At 53.3% G+C, this 15,381-nt stretch overlaps 1 protein-coding gene across 1 annotated transcript in view; it reads right to left on the bottom strand.

Moving 5' to 3' along the window:
* Window positions 1-11,458, bottom strand: part of RTN4R (reticulon 4 receptor) — an 81,460-nt gene extending 70,002 nt beyond the window's left edge. Inside the window, exon 1 of the mRNA XM_080558983.1 lies at window positions 10,886-11,458. Coding sequence (XP_080415109.1) covers window positions 10,886-10,907 — 22 coding nt within the window. The 5' untranslated portion in view covers window positions 10,908-11,458. The remainder of the gene's footprint in view (window positions 1-10,885) is intronic.
* Between the last annotated feature and the right edge of the window lie 3,923 nt (window positions 11,459-15,381).

Consider the following 15,381-nt stretch of genomic DNA (forward strand, 5'->3'; position numbering starts at 1 on the left):
TAAATTGAACTAGCCAAGCAAGGGATTCAGCAGCTGCCGGTCTCAATGGGTGGGGAATAGTGGTGTGGCCCCAGTGCCTTGCCAGAGCTCTGGGTGTTTGGGCAGGGAACGTCCCACATCACGGGCAGGCTGCCTTCCCCACAGCGAAACAGGCTACTTTGGCTACTTTGCACACCTTTATGTGCCCCAGGGCCAGGTCTGCAGGGGGGTGTTAGCCAAAGAAGCAAAGCCAAAGCCAAATCCAAGAAGCAAGGCAGATGTGCAACATCAGAAGTCAGGCGATGCCCTCCTGCCTGCTGGCAGCTCCCGTCTCCTGCAGCGGGCGACCAGGCCAGGAGCAGAGACAGCAAAGCAATGCCTGCCTGCAGCAGGTGACACACAGGCAGCCAACGGGTGTCAAAATCCTGCATGCTCAGCCCAGGAGCAGCCCTGTCCCAGGCTGAGGTGATGGCAGAGCTCAGCCTGCTCCCCCTTCCGGCACCCCCCCCCCGGTGGGATGGTGGAGAGCAGGTCCCAGCAGGCAGCACCCAGCTCCCCCATGGCACAGCGCTCTGCCAACATCCATCACCGCGCGTGCGGTCAGCGCCAGCACGCAGGACCGTGAGCTGCTGTAATTACCATTATTAATTCTCCCCTCCCTTCAGGATGTATTAGCTGCAAATTGAGAAACGGATGAGGGAGGAAGGGATGGAGTGACAGAAGTCCCTGGACTTGATAAATCTGCTGGCGGAGAAGTGATGCCTGCACCTCGGTGTGCGCAAGGCGCAGCCCCAGCCCGCAGCCCAGCGCCTCCCCCCAGCTGGCTCCCAGCCCACCCACCGAGGCCCCAGCTCCAGCCCTGCTCCCTGAAGCAGGCCCTCGTTAGCCAGGGCTGAGGGACGTGGCCGCTCTCAATTAACACCACGTTTGCCCCAAGCGAGCCAAACGTTGCCTGCGCAGGCATGCAGGAACAGAAACAAAGGTGTCGAAGGCAGTTGGTACAACACGCTCGGAAGGCACTGAGGGGCTTGTGTTTGCATCACACCACTCTGTGGAAAGTTCTGAATTCAAACCAGATCTGTTAAGCTATTCCAAACCTCATGTGGTTTCACCTTCGCCCAAATTAAAGCCAGGTTGGATGAAGGTGACTGGGAACAGAATTAAACAAATTCATGATACGAGTGCCTGCACGGACCTGAAGCAATTGCCCTTGGTGGTGGCCAAGGTCTAGTGGTTCCACAAAGGTCCCAGCCACACTGCCAGCAGTCAGAGGAAGCTGTCCCGCCTGAGATTATGGAAAGAAGGCTGCCAAACCTCTTTCAGACTGAGGGGCACTGAAGACCCTTCCCAGCCCCCAGGACAGCCATTTCCAAAGCATCTCAAGCCTGGTGCACCCCACAACTTGCAGAGTGCATCTGCTGACATCCAGGGCTTCAGCACCTCACAAGCACAAGGCAGCAGTAGGATATGACTGGAAGAGCAGAATGAGCCCCTGCGCTAACATTTGGAGACCTCACTGCTGAGAGCAGAAGTGGCCTGAATGAACAAAGGGGAAAGTTCCCACCTGCTTGAAGCCTGCAGGTTCTGCAGCGAGGCTGCTGACCTGTGGCTGCACTCGCTCGGTGGAGGAGGCAAGAGTGCCTTGCAATATAACCAGAGAGGTTTCATGTCACTCCAGACAAACAGCTCCAAAGCAAGCTCCAGACCAGGATTTGGATGTTCTTATGCAGCACAAAGGGAGGCGGGGAGCAGTAAGTAAAAGCCCGCTTCACATTACACTCCTGACAAAACAGGCCGCTGTCAAATTGTTTGGAGACTGTGAACGACAAGAGCATTCACAGCGTACAGACTAATGCCTTTCCTCTGAAGGGAAAGGGACAGACAGCCCTCTAGTGTAAAGCCAATGCTAACCATGTTTGCACAAGCTTGGGAAACGTCAAGCATCAATCATGGCCAGCCCCGTGCCGGACACGCATGCTTGGGAAGGAACCTGCGCCTGGGAGGGGGCTTTGCTCCCCATCACTGCTTCTTCCATCACCCCTAAAAGCAGGATGCCGCCATGGAGATGTGCTGCTGGCTTTCAAGCGAGCATTTTGCTCTGCAGACAATGTTAACAAACTATGCATTTGTTATTATGATTTCAAAAGACACCTTCTGACAGAGGAGCCTTCATAGCCTGACACTAGCACTTGCAAAAGGCTTCTGAAATCCTGGCTTACGTGGCAGCTGATGGCATGTCTCTGACAAAGCCCCCTGTGGTGCCTGGAAGCAAGGAGAACTGGATCTTGGGCCTCCAAAGATTTTTCTTTTCTTTCCCCTCCTCCCATCTATTTAAGAGTCAGGCTGGGTTCGCATCTTTACTGCGCACGTTGCTGTGTTATGCGCGTGGTGTATTGTACGTGGCTCTGATCATCACTCACGGCCTTAAGAAAGACGCACAATTAAAATCAATATTTAAAGTCATCAAACAAGCACACACAAATTTTAACAGCCACACAATTCACTCTGACATAACGACGCAGGGTGCAGAGTCGAGAGCTGCGCCAGAGTGCCGAGAGCACAGTTCTGCCCACAGTCTTCAAAATTTAATGAAAACACACCATTTTTAAGCACTTTCCCAAATCCAGCTCACAAAATCTGTCACTTTGATGTGAATGGTCCCAGTCTTTAGACTAATCAGTCACTTTTACTTTCTCTTTAGTAGCTAAAGACGCAAATGAACTCCCTGCAAACTGCACAGCTTCAGGAGAAGAATTTAGCAGCCAGATGGTTCCTGCAAAAGATTTGTTCTTAACAACAACAAAAAAAAAGTTAACTAGTTTCCCCAATGAGCAGCACACGGGAGAGGATCTGACACATCAGTAAGCAATTCTGAACTGCTATCTCAGAGCATCACTTCTACTGTATTCGTGCCCCATCTTCCTAGACCATCATGTAAATTATAATTATTACTAATAACTGATCAGTTAGTACACGTCCATGCTAGGCACTATAATTATCCTGTGCACTCAGGGAAGGAAAGAAAGCATCAAATTTGAATGCAAACATTCCTTAGCTTCCAAAGGAAGGTGTAACACAAAGAGATGAAAGAAACCACAATTGTTAAAAAGGCATCAAGATTCAAAGAGCCATCCCAGGGAAGGTGTCGAATTCCCCCGAGATGGAGCAAAGCTGTGACTGGCTGGAAACTCCCATGCAGGCAGTGAACCTCACTACACTGGTGTGATGTTTGCTTTCTCTTTTTTTTATCTCCATGTGGAATGATAGCTGTAGATGTATATCAAAACATGGCTAACAATAAAGACACTCCAGACCTTCGTGGAGACCTCCATAGATGAAGTACAGAAACATGCAGTGCAAGGAAGTTTTTTCTGCAGGGAAGCAAACAGCAAAACACGGATCATTTAGCAAACGGACTTTGACCATCTAAGGATGGTGGTGGTGGAAGGAAGAAGGGATCCCACGTCAAGGGCTGGTTTCTCCTTAGCTGTCTATACTGCAATTTGGGCAGAAGCAAGGGGAACCAACCAGCAGAGGAGAGCACTGTGTTTTGCAGAAGCCAAGTGCAGGAGGGGAATCCTGGACTTCTTCAAGGATTTCTGACCCACAGCTAAATAACACTTCAGTACAGCAAGGAAAAGAATGCATATGCAGGTAGGCATGTGCTCACCTAGACGTCTGGGCTTTTTGGTAAGTGACACAGTATTAAGAAGCACTTACTCGGTACAAGAAGTGCAAAAAGTTCTGCACCTGAGGCAGAATAACCCCAAGCACCAGTACCAGGTTGCAAATCAACTGGGTGAGCAGCGGCCTCCTGTAAAAGGCCTGGGAGCTGTGGTGGTTCCCAAGATGAATATGAGCAAATGGTGGCTCTAACTGTGAATACGGCAACTACATCCCGGGCTGTGTCAAGGGCTGTGTGGACAGCAGAGTGAGGGTAGTTATTGTCCCACTCTGTTCAGGACTGGCGAGCTGCACCTTGAACGCTGTGTCCAGCTGTGGGCTGCTGAGCCCAAAACAGACATGGAGAAACCAAAGTGATCCAGCAGAGGGTTACCTAGGTGGTCAGGAGCCTACAGCACACATCCTGCAAGGTCAGGTAGAGGGAGTTAAGGTGGCTGAGTCAGGCAAAGAGGATGTGAAGGGATAATCATATAGTGGCCTACAACTACCGAGGAAGCATTAATAAGGATGATGGAGGTGTACATTCCTTTGTGAGGCCAGATGACACAGCAAGGAGCCGTGGCCAAGAACTGCAGTTTGGGAGATTCAGTTTGGACATCAGGAAAAGCTTCTTAATCCACTCCTGCACTGGGAAAGGCCAGAAAGCCTCTGTCGCTGGAGGTTTCAAAGACTCGGGTAGGGAAAGACCCCGCTGACTGAAGCTGCCACTGGCAACAGCCGTGCTCAGAGGGGGAGGCTGTGCTACAAGCACCAGAGAGCCCTTCCCACCAGCACCTCCAGGGCTGTGGGGTTTGTCCTCAGAGAGGTTACTGTGACTGCATGGTGTCCAGGAAGGGTTTCCAGCAAACATTGGGTTTGAGGTCTATAGGGAGAACTGGCAGCAGACATGGGGCTATCTAGTCCCCATTGCTAGACAAGATCAACAAAGTGTGCCTACACGAGGTGAGAAAATACCGTTTTTGCTTTATACCAGAAAACAGTGCAGCAGTGTGGAGTACTTGAGTGCTGCCCAGTCTGAGAGGGAGGCACTGCCAGCTCCAGAAAATAGGAAACTGCACTGTTTTTTTCTTTTGTACTCTACTACATAAAACCGGATGGAGTAACAGAGGTATTTGTTGCATTTTTGAGGCTTTTAGCAAATTAAATCTGACAAATTGCTTTAACTAACATTGGTGTGGGAGACCATGCTCGGAGAGCTGGAACTAGTTCATAAAAAATACCTCCAAGTGCTCCACCCCCAAAATGCAGACAGAAAAGTGGACACATCTGAGACTAAAATGTCTGGAAATGCCTTCTGTCTTGCCCAGACTGTGACCCCACTCTCAGCTCCTTCTTGGTATCAACTTAGAGGACTTATAAAAAAGATGGAGAGCAACTCTTTGCTCAATCAGATAACGACAGGACAAGGGGGAATGGTTTTAAACTCAAAGTGGGGAGATTTAGATTAGAGATTAGGAGGAAGTTCTTCCCTCAGAGGGTGGTGAGGCGCTGGAACAGGTTGCCCAGAGAGGTTGTGGATGCCCCATCCCCGGAGGTGTTCAAGACCAGGTTAGATAAGGCCCTGGGCAACCTGATCTAGTGGGTGGCGTCCCTGCCTATGGCAGGGTGTTGGAACTGGGTGATCTTTGCAGTCCCTTCTAACCTGAGCCATTCTGTTATTCTGTGATCAACCTCCATGCCTTCTCCTGAAACCACAAGGACAACCACCCACTCCCATCAAGCATGGTCCCAAGCACTACATACACCATCACTCCACCACTGCTGTACCCAGTGACAGTCAAAGAAGTACCTTGACCATGTCAAAGGGACATGGGAAATGGTCCTGATGCAGGCCAGGTGGTGAAGGGTTTGAGCAGCCTTAGCCCAAAAGACGAACAAGTCTGAGCTATGGATGAGGAGAGGACAGCTCCATCCTTGGTGGTACTCTAAAGCTGACAGAACAAGCCCTTGAGCAACCTGATCAAGCTTTGAAATTAGCTGTTGTAGGAGCAGGCTAATTAGAGACCTTCAGACATCTCTTCCAAAGTGTTCTACGAATTTTTTGAAAGCAAATCTCCTGTAAGCCCTGCTCTGCCTGACCTATGTAAAAAGACCCTATCGCTGCTGGGGGGAAAGGCTGCAGCCTGCTGCTTGCCAGTTTTCAGGCTGATGTCAGCCTCATACTGTTGAGCTACCAAGAAACTATACTAAAAATCACAATATGCAAGTGTTTCCTTGCTTTCAAAATTCTCAATGTTTTGCACATGCTTGTGTAATGATTTGGCTTTTCTTGGCAAGCAGGAAGGCTACAAAATAAAACTGAAGTACTTTTTTAATCCCTTGATTCCAGGAGCAGAGACCTAAGAGAGAGAGTCAATACCATAAAATCTGCTGGTGCTATTGTTCAGCTCCAAGCTGCAATGCAAAGGTTGTGAGGAAGGCAGGCCAGACCAGAGAGACAAACCTGCTGTTGATGCAGCAACACCCCTAAGGAGAACATCATCAGTCTTGTTGCCTGCCACTGTGTCACTGCTGAAGAAGCGACTGGCAAAAGCACAGACCTGCACGCTTTAGCTCTGGGCTGACCTTTACGCACATTCTGGGTCCATTGGGAGATAACTCAGCATCACTCTCCCAGTGTTAGAGCTGGAAAAACTGAAACTAAATCACAGAAAAGCTGACTGACCTGCTCAAGGATACAGGGAAGTCAAAAGCAGACTCCAGAAGCCCGGATTTCCAGGAGCTTTCTAAAGGCAAAGTGAATAGGGACAAAACACATGCACACCACATGACGATGCTTTATGTCTTAAACCCAGGTGGGACATTTCTATGCATGCTGCACACACACCAAAGGAAATATCTGTCACTTTGATGTCACCCTGCTCTGAGTCTATGTATCATCACTGTACACCACCATCACGGATAATCAGCCACACAAAACTCATGCTGCTGCATGTCCCTGTCACCATAAGAAGACACCAGTGCAAGCTGAGGTGAGTTTGCACATTTTAGCAAAGTCAGAATGAATTGCCTTGGCATCTCTATGCAAACATAGGAGGATCCACCCTTTGCTTCTTTTTGCTGACTGTGACTTTTCAGCACAATTGTCTCCCTTTTCCTTCAGTCTCTAGAAACCTCCAGGAGTTGCAACCATAAGCATGAAAGGGAAGGAGAGGATGGGCTCTGCAGATCACAACCTCCCTCCTCCCTCCCACACTTGTGTGTGTCTGTAACATGTTTGCCCTGAAACCCAGTTACTCACAAACCCCAGACAGATCCAAGTGGCTCCAGGACACAGCACGGAGCTTTCATGTGGACAGCCCTAGTGCAATTCCCAGCCCTTGCAGGCACCATACTGTGATGCTGCCTCTTATGGCCCCTCTTTGCAGTGGTACAGGATACTCCTGCTCCACTGTACACGTCTCTTGGATAAATAAACCCCTTTACGAACATCAAAAGAAGCACTTGGCACTCACAGATATGTCTTAATGAAGGTGACAGCAGCAGAAAGCATTGCAAATCCAAGGGGAAGAGAACGCACACCTAATTAGAGCAACTCCTTTCTTCTCCCTTCAGTTCCGCCTCCGGCTGGTTGTGCAGGGTGAATCCTGCATTCGGGCTGCAGCTTCAGCCTCTCCTCCAGGATGCACCATACGGCACAGCAGAGCCGTGGTACACAACCAATGGGCACAGCAGCCACAGGAAGGCTCAGCACAGAGATTAGAGCTCAGCTCTTTGCAATCTTCCTTGTCCTTCTTTGTGCTCAGGCTCTGGCTCAACTGATTTTCCCTTTCCCTCCTCCTCTCCTTCAAGGCTCAGGGTGGAAAGGGGAGGAGGACGCTGTGCTGTTCAGGGCTCCCACAGCAGTATTGCTGTGCCTGCAGGGCGTGTGGCCGCGAGCCTGAAAGCTGGGCTCTGGAACATCCTTCCCCTTCCCTGCCCTTATTTCATTCTTTCTTGCTGCTTCTGAGCCAGAAAAGGTGGAAAATTCACAGAGGTGCTGCTGGATTTGCAGATTTTGCTTATTGTTTTCAAAGGCTAAATGACTGAAATTATCATTGGTGTCAGTAGATGCTTACAGAGGAATGAGGCCCTCGTCGTTAGTGCACTGAAGTGTTATGGAAGACATCTGTGCAGATGTGAATTGTGGACCCATCCAGACCTCCAGCCAGCTTCCAGCTCAATGGTGAGCCACCAGGCTGAGCATCTGGACACACAACCATTCCCCCGCTGACCCTTCTGAGCAGGTAGTAGGGTAGGTAGCAGATCAAAACAGAGGGAGGCATCTCGGTGTTGCAGCAAATTGCTCCCTTCTTCCCCGTGTTCCTTCCCACTGCTGTCACCTTTGCACTTTATAAACAGTCTCCTGCACAGGTTCCCAGCAGGTTTTAGCTCTGGTTATGCTCACAGAATCTGAGCACAGGATGCAGGTCACTAATGAAGGACGTGGCTTGTAAGGACAGAACTGCCCTATTCCCTAGGTTGGTGGTCAGCAGCTTGGGCACCTGCTGCCCACAAGTCACAGCAGTGGAGAGGGCAGCCTAATTTACTTATTTTCTGGATCAGCTTTCTCTGGTGCTCTTAGAGGGCACCAAAACATCTTAGACATCACAAAAACAGCAGGGACACAACCACATCTGCACTGATACAACCCTGCGGCATGGAGCAACACAATGGCACCTCTGCCTTCTTGCCCTGATACTTCTCTTTAAAAAGCCTCTCCAAACATATCCTTGGATGGTCCCACACAATATAGGACTAAGGTATTGTTCTGTCCGGTGGGGAATGGGGGACAAAGCTCACAAAATAATGAGTATCCTTGATATGAATGAATATTGTACAGAAAGGAAACATGAAATAATACCCTGAAGAATGGTGTCTTTTCTCAATAAAAAGAAAGCTGTTCTCACATCAGTGAACAGGTATTCTCTGAGTTTGGTGTAGGTTCTCATATTATAGGCTTTTATTTTTATAAGAAATTCTATAAAGAATAAGCATGGAAAAACCTCTTTCAATATAAATAAATTGTGTTAATAAAGCAGTAAGTGCTGAGAACACCAGGTGAAAGCTCTGCCTCTCTAACTGCCCCTGGTGGCTATTTCTGGCTTACAATGCACTTGAAGCATCCTGGCAGCCCACGGTGGGAAATGTAGTCCAGATGCCATAGGATGGTCATTCACCTAAACATAATCTCCCAAGGTTCATAAGGACCTTACAGTCACAACTCTCAGCAATCCAGGCAACCCGAGCAACTCAAAAACAATGGGGGAAAAAAATTCAAACTCAAACCCAAGCCCTCGAAGCCTTGTTCTATAAATAAAACCACTGTAACACAGTTTCTGTATTTCATTATCTTCAGTGTTTTTTCACATTATGCTGGTAGCAGCCGGAAGCGCGGGGAAAGTCACAGCGCAGAGGAAGCGCTGTGCTGCAGTAGGATCACAAACGGTGCGAGAGAGGAGGCTGTCCTGGGCACCCGAACCACACCCATCACCTGGGTACCGCTCTGCACGGCTAACAGCCTTCCTACAGCATCACGGCAGGCAATCAGCCCACATCCCCAGCTCGGTACTTCGTGCACACTCACAAAACCACTGTGTGCAAATCAACGGGTAACCCATACACCTATGGCACAGCGCATAGCAAATGGATGCTGAAATACCAGTATCCGCTAAGGGCCCACAGGAGAAGCCATCGCTGCAGCCTGCCCCCAGGGTGTTTTCCAAACAGAAATAAATTGGCAGTTTCAGAACTAAAAATGATTCCAATTATCCAAAAGAGACAGGGTGCCATTTGGATCAGCGCTTGGGGATATCCCTTGATCATCACAAATGTATTAGCCAGGAAGCCCACAAAAAAAAAAAAAAAAAAAAGGATTCTATTTGTGTCAGTGATGGAAAAAGGAAGCAAGCTGAAGATGGCACATACGGGAAAAGACTCCACACAGCAAGAGGCTCTGCATGTCAAACACTCCCTTGTCCAGCAGCCTGGACAGCAGTGGAGCTCCTGTGCGGGGCTGATCACTCGAGTTAAAAATTTGCAACCCGTGGAGGACTGGCTTTCCAGAAGCACACCTGGATGGCACACGCTTCTCCAAGCGGCCTGAACCTGCAGAGTGAGCGCATGTGTTCCTCCAAACATAGGTCTTTATTTCGGGTTCCACCCGGAGTGACTGCGAATGGGCAAAGCCACGAGTGCACAGCGGGGCACCCCCAAGAGCAGCCGCAGCCCCCGGCTGCTGCTGCCGGCGCAGCCCCAGCCCCATCCGTCCACACCAGGAGCTGGAAAGGAAAAGCTGTCTCCAGGGCTGCCCGAGCAGACAAAAAAGGGCGATTTTCAGCGGGAGGAGGAGGTTCTGCCAGGCCTCCCCCCCCCCCCCCCCCCGACGTGGGGTCCCCCGCTGCACCCCGAGCTCCTCTCGCTAGTGGGCACCGAGCTGAGACGGAGCGGGGCGGGGGGGCCCTGAGGGAGGTGCCCAGCGCGCATCCCCGCCGAGCCCCGGTAATCGCCGTCCTCCGCCGCGCTGCCGGTGCCGGGGCTCCCGGAGCCTCCGCGAACTTCCCCGGCCGGAGGCACCCGCAGGAGGCCGGGGCCGGCGCGCAGCCTCCGCCGGAGGCTCGGGAGCGGAGCCCCGCTCCTCGCCGGCCGGGAGGGGAGCGGAGGGAAAGCCGGACTGCCCCCGCCCTCCTCGCAGGCGCCGCGGTTCCGGCCACCTCCCCCAGCACGGGCTGTGCCCCTCTGGGAGGCAGCCTTGAGAGCGCAGGTCGCCGCTTCCCCCGGCCCGGCCTCCTTAACACTTTGCCTGCCCCAACCTCGGGGGGAGCCTGGCCACCCCAGGGCCGGGCCGAGGCGGGGGGAGGGGGGGGAGTCCGGGACAGGAGGGGCCTCAGCCCGCAGCCCCGCTCCGGGGATGGAGCCGGCCGTGCCCCCCATCCAGCCCCGGCCTCTCCTCCGCTCCCGCAGACGTGCCTCCGCTCCCCCCGCCGCCTCTCCCGGGCCGGGCTCGGGCAGCGCTGCGAGGGGCAGAAGCGTCGCCCGGCCCCCGGGGTCCGGCCCCTCTCCCCCGCGGCGGGACCTGAGCGCTCCGCCGAAGAAAGTTGCAAGGAGGGAAGTTCCCGGTGCGGTGCGAAGTTGGGGACGCGCCCGCCTCGCCCTGCACTGCCCTGCCACCCCCCGGGGAGCGGGGGAGCCCCGGCGGCGGGAGGGGAGGGGGGGAGGGAGGGGGATGAGGGGACGCACCTACCTTCAGCTATCGCCCTCTTCATCTTAGGGGTCGGGGAAGGCACGTCTGGAGGCGCAAAGTCGAACGGCAGCCGGTACAATCCTTGCGAGAGCGGGGCAGATCCTCGTGCAAAACTTCAGCCCGAGCGCGGAGCGGCGGCGCGCGGGGAGGGGGCTCTCCCTGTGCCGCTGCCCTCGCTCATCGGGGGAATGAGCAGCCCCCGAGCTGGAGTCAGCATCCAGGCGAGGCTCCCCCTCCCTCCCTGCCTGCCTGCCTGCCTCCTCCCTCCGTCCTCCCTCCCGCCCGCCGCACGCACGGGGCCGGGGCTGCGGCGGATCCCGCGGAGGCAGAGCCGGCGGCGGCGGGGAGCGCGGAGCCTGCTGCACTGTATCCCGGGAGCGAGCGAGCGGGGCGCAGGGATGGAGAGGCGATGAATGTTTTATGGGATCATGTGGTTTGACGTGAGAGGAATCAGCCTAGATCGGATTTACTGGCTGGAGGAGTGAGAGGGAGGACGGGGGAGACGGGCACGGGATGGAGGGAGGGGCCGCGCCGGGGGCAGCCGGAGCGCGCAGGGCCCGCTCCGACGGCGGCGGCTCCGCCACGGGTGCCCGCGGTGCGCGGCCGCGGGCCGGGCAGGGCGGCCGGCGGCTCATTCCTGGAGGAGAGGTGCCCCCTAAAGGAGGCCGCGGATAGGGCCGGCCGGGCGGCTGCCGGCATCGGGCCGGCCCGCTGCCCCCCCGCGCTGCCCCCCCGCCGCCCGCAGGCAGCCGCGGGAGCGGCGCTGGGAGCCGCCCGGCCGGCTCGGCTCGGCTCGGCTGGGCTCGGCTCGCACTGAGGGCTCACGGCTCGTGGCAGGCGGAGCCCCGGCTGCTGGAAGCGCCGGCGGGGGCTTTTTCTGGAGCCGGGCTCCGCTCTGGGGAGGCTCCAAGAGACGGCGGAAACCGCAGCGCCCGCACCCGCTGCGCTGCAGGGCCCCGTGGCCGGGCGTTGCTGCTGCTGGCGCGGGGCCGCTGCGTTCCCCGGAGAGGCCCAGTAGAGACAGAGCCCGTGGGGCACAGATCCCATCCGAAAGAGAGAGCTCTTCCCCTCTCATCCCGTCCCACCCCCGTGTTTTTGGGACCGTTCTCCCATGTGCAGCAAGGACAGCAGCTTACCTCAGTTTACCTACAAAGCATGATGCTTACACTAGCTGTAGACAAGGCAGAGTGAAGCTGGCTTTTCCATCTTCCTCACCCCTCCCGCTAGCTTCCCTGTCCTGGAACAGACAAGTGCTTACAGCATGGGCAGCTCCCATCTGCAGTTGTCCTGGGTAGCAGAAAGCCAGGTCTCATGAAGTTGAACTCATTTGCTCAGTGGGCAAAGGAAGAGAGAAGGATGGTGCCAGAAAAAGCAGAACGTTTTGAACATGATGATACAGTGGCTCTGGCCCTGCTAGTGAGAGGTTTCAAACTGCTACCAGATATGTATATATATGTGTGCATGTACATATAGGTATACGTATGCTATTGAATATTCACTCCTCTCTTATGATTTCTCACCCTTATCTTGACCACCTCCAGAGCTGTTTGCATACAGCGTTTGAACTGTGACTGTAGCTCTCATAGCCCTACAGTATCTGTGTAGGGATGGCCCCAAAATGAGCCACGGAGCTGGTTCTCCTTTGTACAGTGCCTCATCTCATCTCAACCAAAGACCTGTGGGTACTTCAATGTGCACAGTCATCTTAAAAAAAAAAAGGAGAAAAAAAGTGCAACCAAAGGAAGGCCCAGCTGTGCACTTGAGCCAGCTGGAGGTAGTTTATCAAGTGTGGGCTTTAATTATGCAAACAACCTCATCTGCCCAGATTCCTGGGAAGTATGTCTTCCGGATGGCCTCCAGATCGCCTTTGCTGATGTCTTACCTATCATCCACAATCAAAGGGTAAACATAGAGCTGGGGAAAGGTTTTATTTGGGATATATGGGCAGATCATCTGAAGTGGGACCAGACCAGGAGGGCTGCAGCTGGCAGAGCTCTGGAAGGGGCCCTCAGGTGGGATCAGGGACTGCAGGCCAGAGCAGTAGTGTCTTGGCTGACCTGGCTGAATATAGCTTTTGTCCCACAGTGTTTGGGGCTTTTTTGCACTGTGTCATCACAGGACTTTCAGTGGCACCAGAAGAATAGAGATGAACTTGGCTTTTCTCAGGATGGAGCAAAGCCTGCCACATGTAAATGCAGCCACATTCTCATGCAGTAACACTCATTGTTGGAGGCCTACGTTTTGGGGACTTGCTGGGATCGCCTGGAAGCAGGATGTGCTTTGAGGGATGTGGTGCCTTCATGAAATCTTTGCACAAGCACTTGTGTCAGGACTGGGTGTGGGGGGAGTCTGGGGACACCTACCTCCAGAGCCTGGCTCAGAGGCAAGGCACCGTGGTACCAGGAGCCAGGCTGGGGAAGAAGCACGAAGGGTGAGACAGGAGGACTGTGAGGTGTTGTCTTCTACTCAGTTAAGATACGTGGGTTCAGATAACTAAGAAAGGTGCAAATAACCCTGTCCAATATGTCTCACATAGCTACCTTGCCTTACAAACCTTATTAACATTTTCTTATCTGTCAGTCAGAGAACCTTGCCCTGCATCAGTGTCCTGAGCCACCAGCTCCCCCTTTCCCAGCTACAGTTTTCACTTCCAGTTCACCTTTGAAAACCCACCAAAAGATGATCCAGGAGAACTGTAACCACCCAGACACCCGCTAACACGGTCCAAATGTGAAGGTATAACCCAATGCCTTCAGACCCCATTCTGTCTTCCCTGGAGATGGGAGACGACAGCTGGGGAAGGTAAGGGATGCCTGTTGCTCTGAGCATTGTCTTTTCTGCCCCTCTAGAGAGCAAGGGTCATTCCCTAGTTCTCTTCCTTCCCACACCTCAAGATCTTCATAGTCTAATTGCACCCTGGCTTACCTTCTGCTTATTTAGTGTTGGTGCAGCCTCACCTTCAATACTGTGTGCAGTTCTGGTCGCCACAGTACAAAAAGGGTGTTAGGATCCTTGAAAGCATCCAGAGGAGGGCAACGAAGCTGGCAGTAGGGCTGAAGGCATGTCCTGTGAGGGGAAGCTGAGGACACCTGGGTTGTCCAGGCTGGAGAAGAGGAGGCCCAGAGGCGGCCTCACCGCTCCCTGCAGCTCTTTGGGGAGGGGAAGCACGGAGTGAGGCGCCGGCCTCTGCTCCCTGGGGACCGAAGGCAGGGCACACGGGGAGGGCACAGAGCTGCGCCAGGGGAGGATCAGCCTGGACATTAGGAAAAATGTCCTTACTGTGAAGGTGGTCAGACACTGGGACAGGCTGCCCGGCGAGGTGGGTGGTGCCCCGGTGCCTGTCAGTGTTCAAGAAGCATTTAGACAATGCCCTCATTAATCTGATTTGGCTTTTGGATAGCCCTGAAGGGGTCAGGCAGTTGGCCTAGGTGATCTTTGTAGGGCCTTACAACTGAACCATTCCATTACGTTCGATTCCGTTCCGTTCTTCTCTATTCACTTTGCTTCGTGTTCTCAGTTCCCTCTGCTCATTCTGCGCAAGGGCAACCTCCAGCTGTACCTCCGCCCATCCTGTATTTCAACCTGCACCCCATCCAGTGGGTGCTGTCCTACCCTACCCTTCACATACTGCATGTGGCTTGGCACCATACAGCCCCTCTCTTCTCTGCTGGTCCTGCAGACACTGCCCAAAACACTAAATGAACACGCTGCCAAGGGAGAACTATGCCCTCACAAGGTCAAGCCCTCCTGGCTGGATGGGACCATGGTTTCAATGCTGTTTGCTGTCTCCTTTGGGTGCTCAGGCCAGTCTGTGAGAGGTAACAGATCTGCTCTGAAGAAGCAGAAGGAGAGATGTCTGGGAGTTTCAGGTGTGAAGGAAAGGTGAGGTCTGGGGATAGACAAGGAGTGTTCCTGTGCAATCTGCTGGTAGCACGCTTTGTTGATTTGTGGACATCTTCTGGGGAAGGGAGGGAGGATGATCCTATCCTGCCCTGCTCTGTCTGCAGTGACAGCCTAGCTACTGCACATTACGAATGTGCTGCTCCTCACTTTTGAACACACCTTCAAGCACTGATGTTTGAGTAGTGCACTCTGACATTGCTATCCCAAGTGGTGCATTAGGAAAGAGAGGTCACCTACATGCAGAGCATGAAGATCACTGTAGATAAAAGGACCTTGGAGCTGGAATCATCTGGGAGAGGACAAGAAGGTGAACAAGAGCACTGAAGGAGTTAACTGAAGCTGTAGTCACAAGGCCAAAAATTACAGGTTCTACCACAGAGGCAGCAGTCTGTGTGTGGCTGTTTGGCTGACATTTCTGAAAGGTTAATCTCGAAATGGAGAGAGCACATCCGCAGAGGGCTGGGCCTGACTTTTCTTGCAGATTCCTGCACCACTTTGGGCAGGTTTGAGACCCAGCGTTTTGCAGTACAGAGGTCACTGTGAAGTAACAAGGTGCCTGTGACCCTGGCACACAGAATGGTGCACCACAGTAT

This window comes from Anser brachyrhynchus, assembly GCF_964034855.1.
Source record: "Anser brachyrhynchus genome assembly, chromosome: 17".
Taxonomy (NCBI): domain Eukaryota; kingdom Metazoa; phylum Chordata; class Aves; order Anseriformes; family Anatidae; genus Anser; species Anser brachyrhynchus.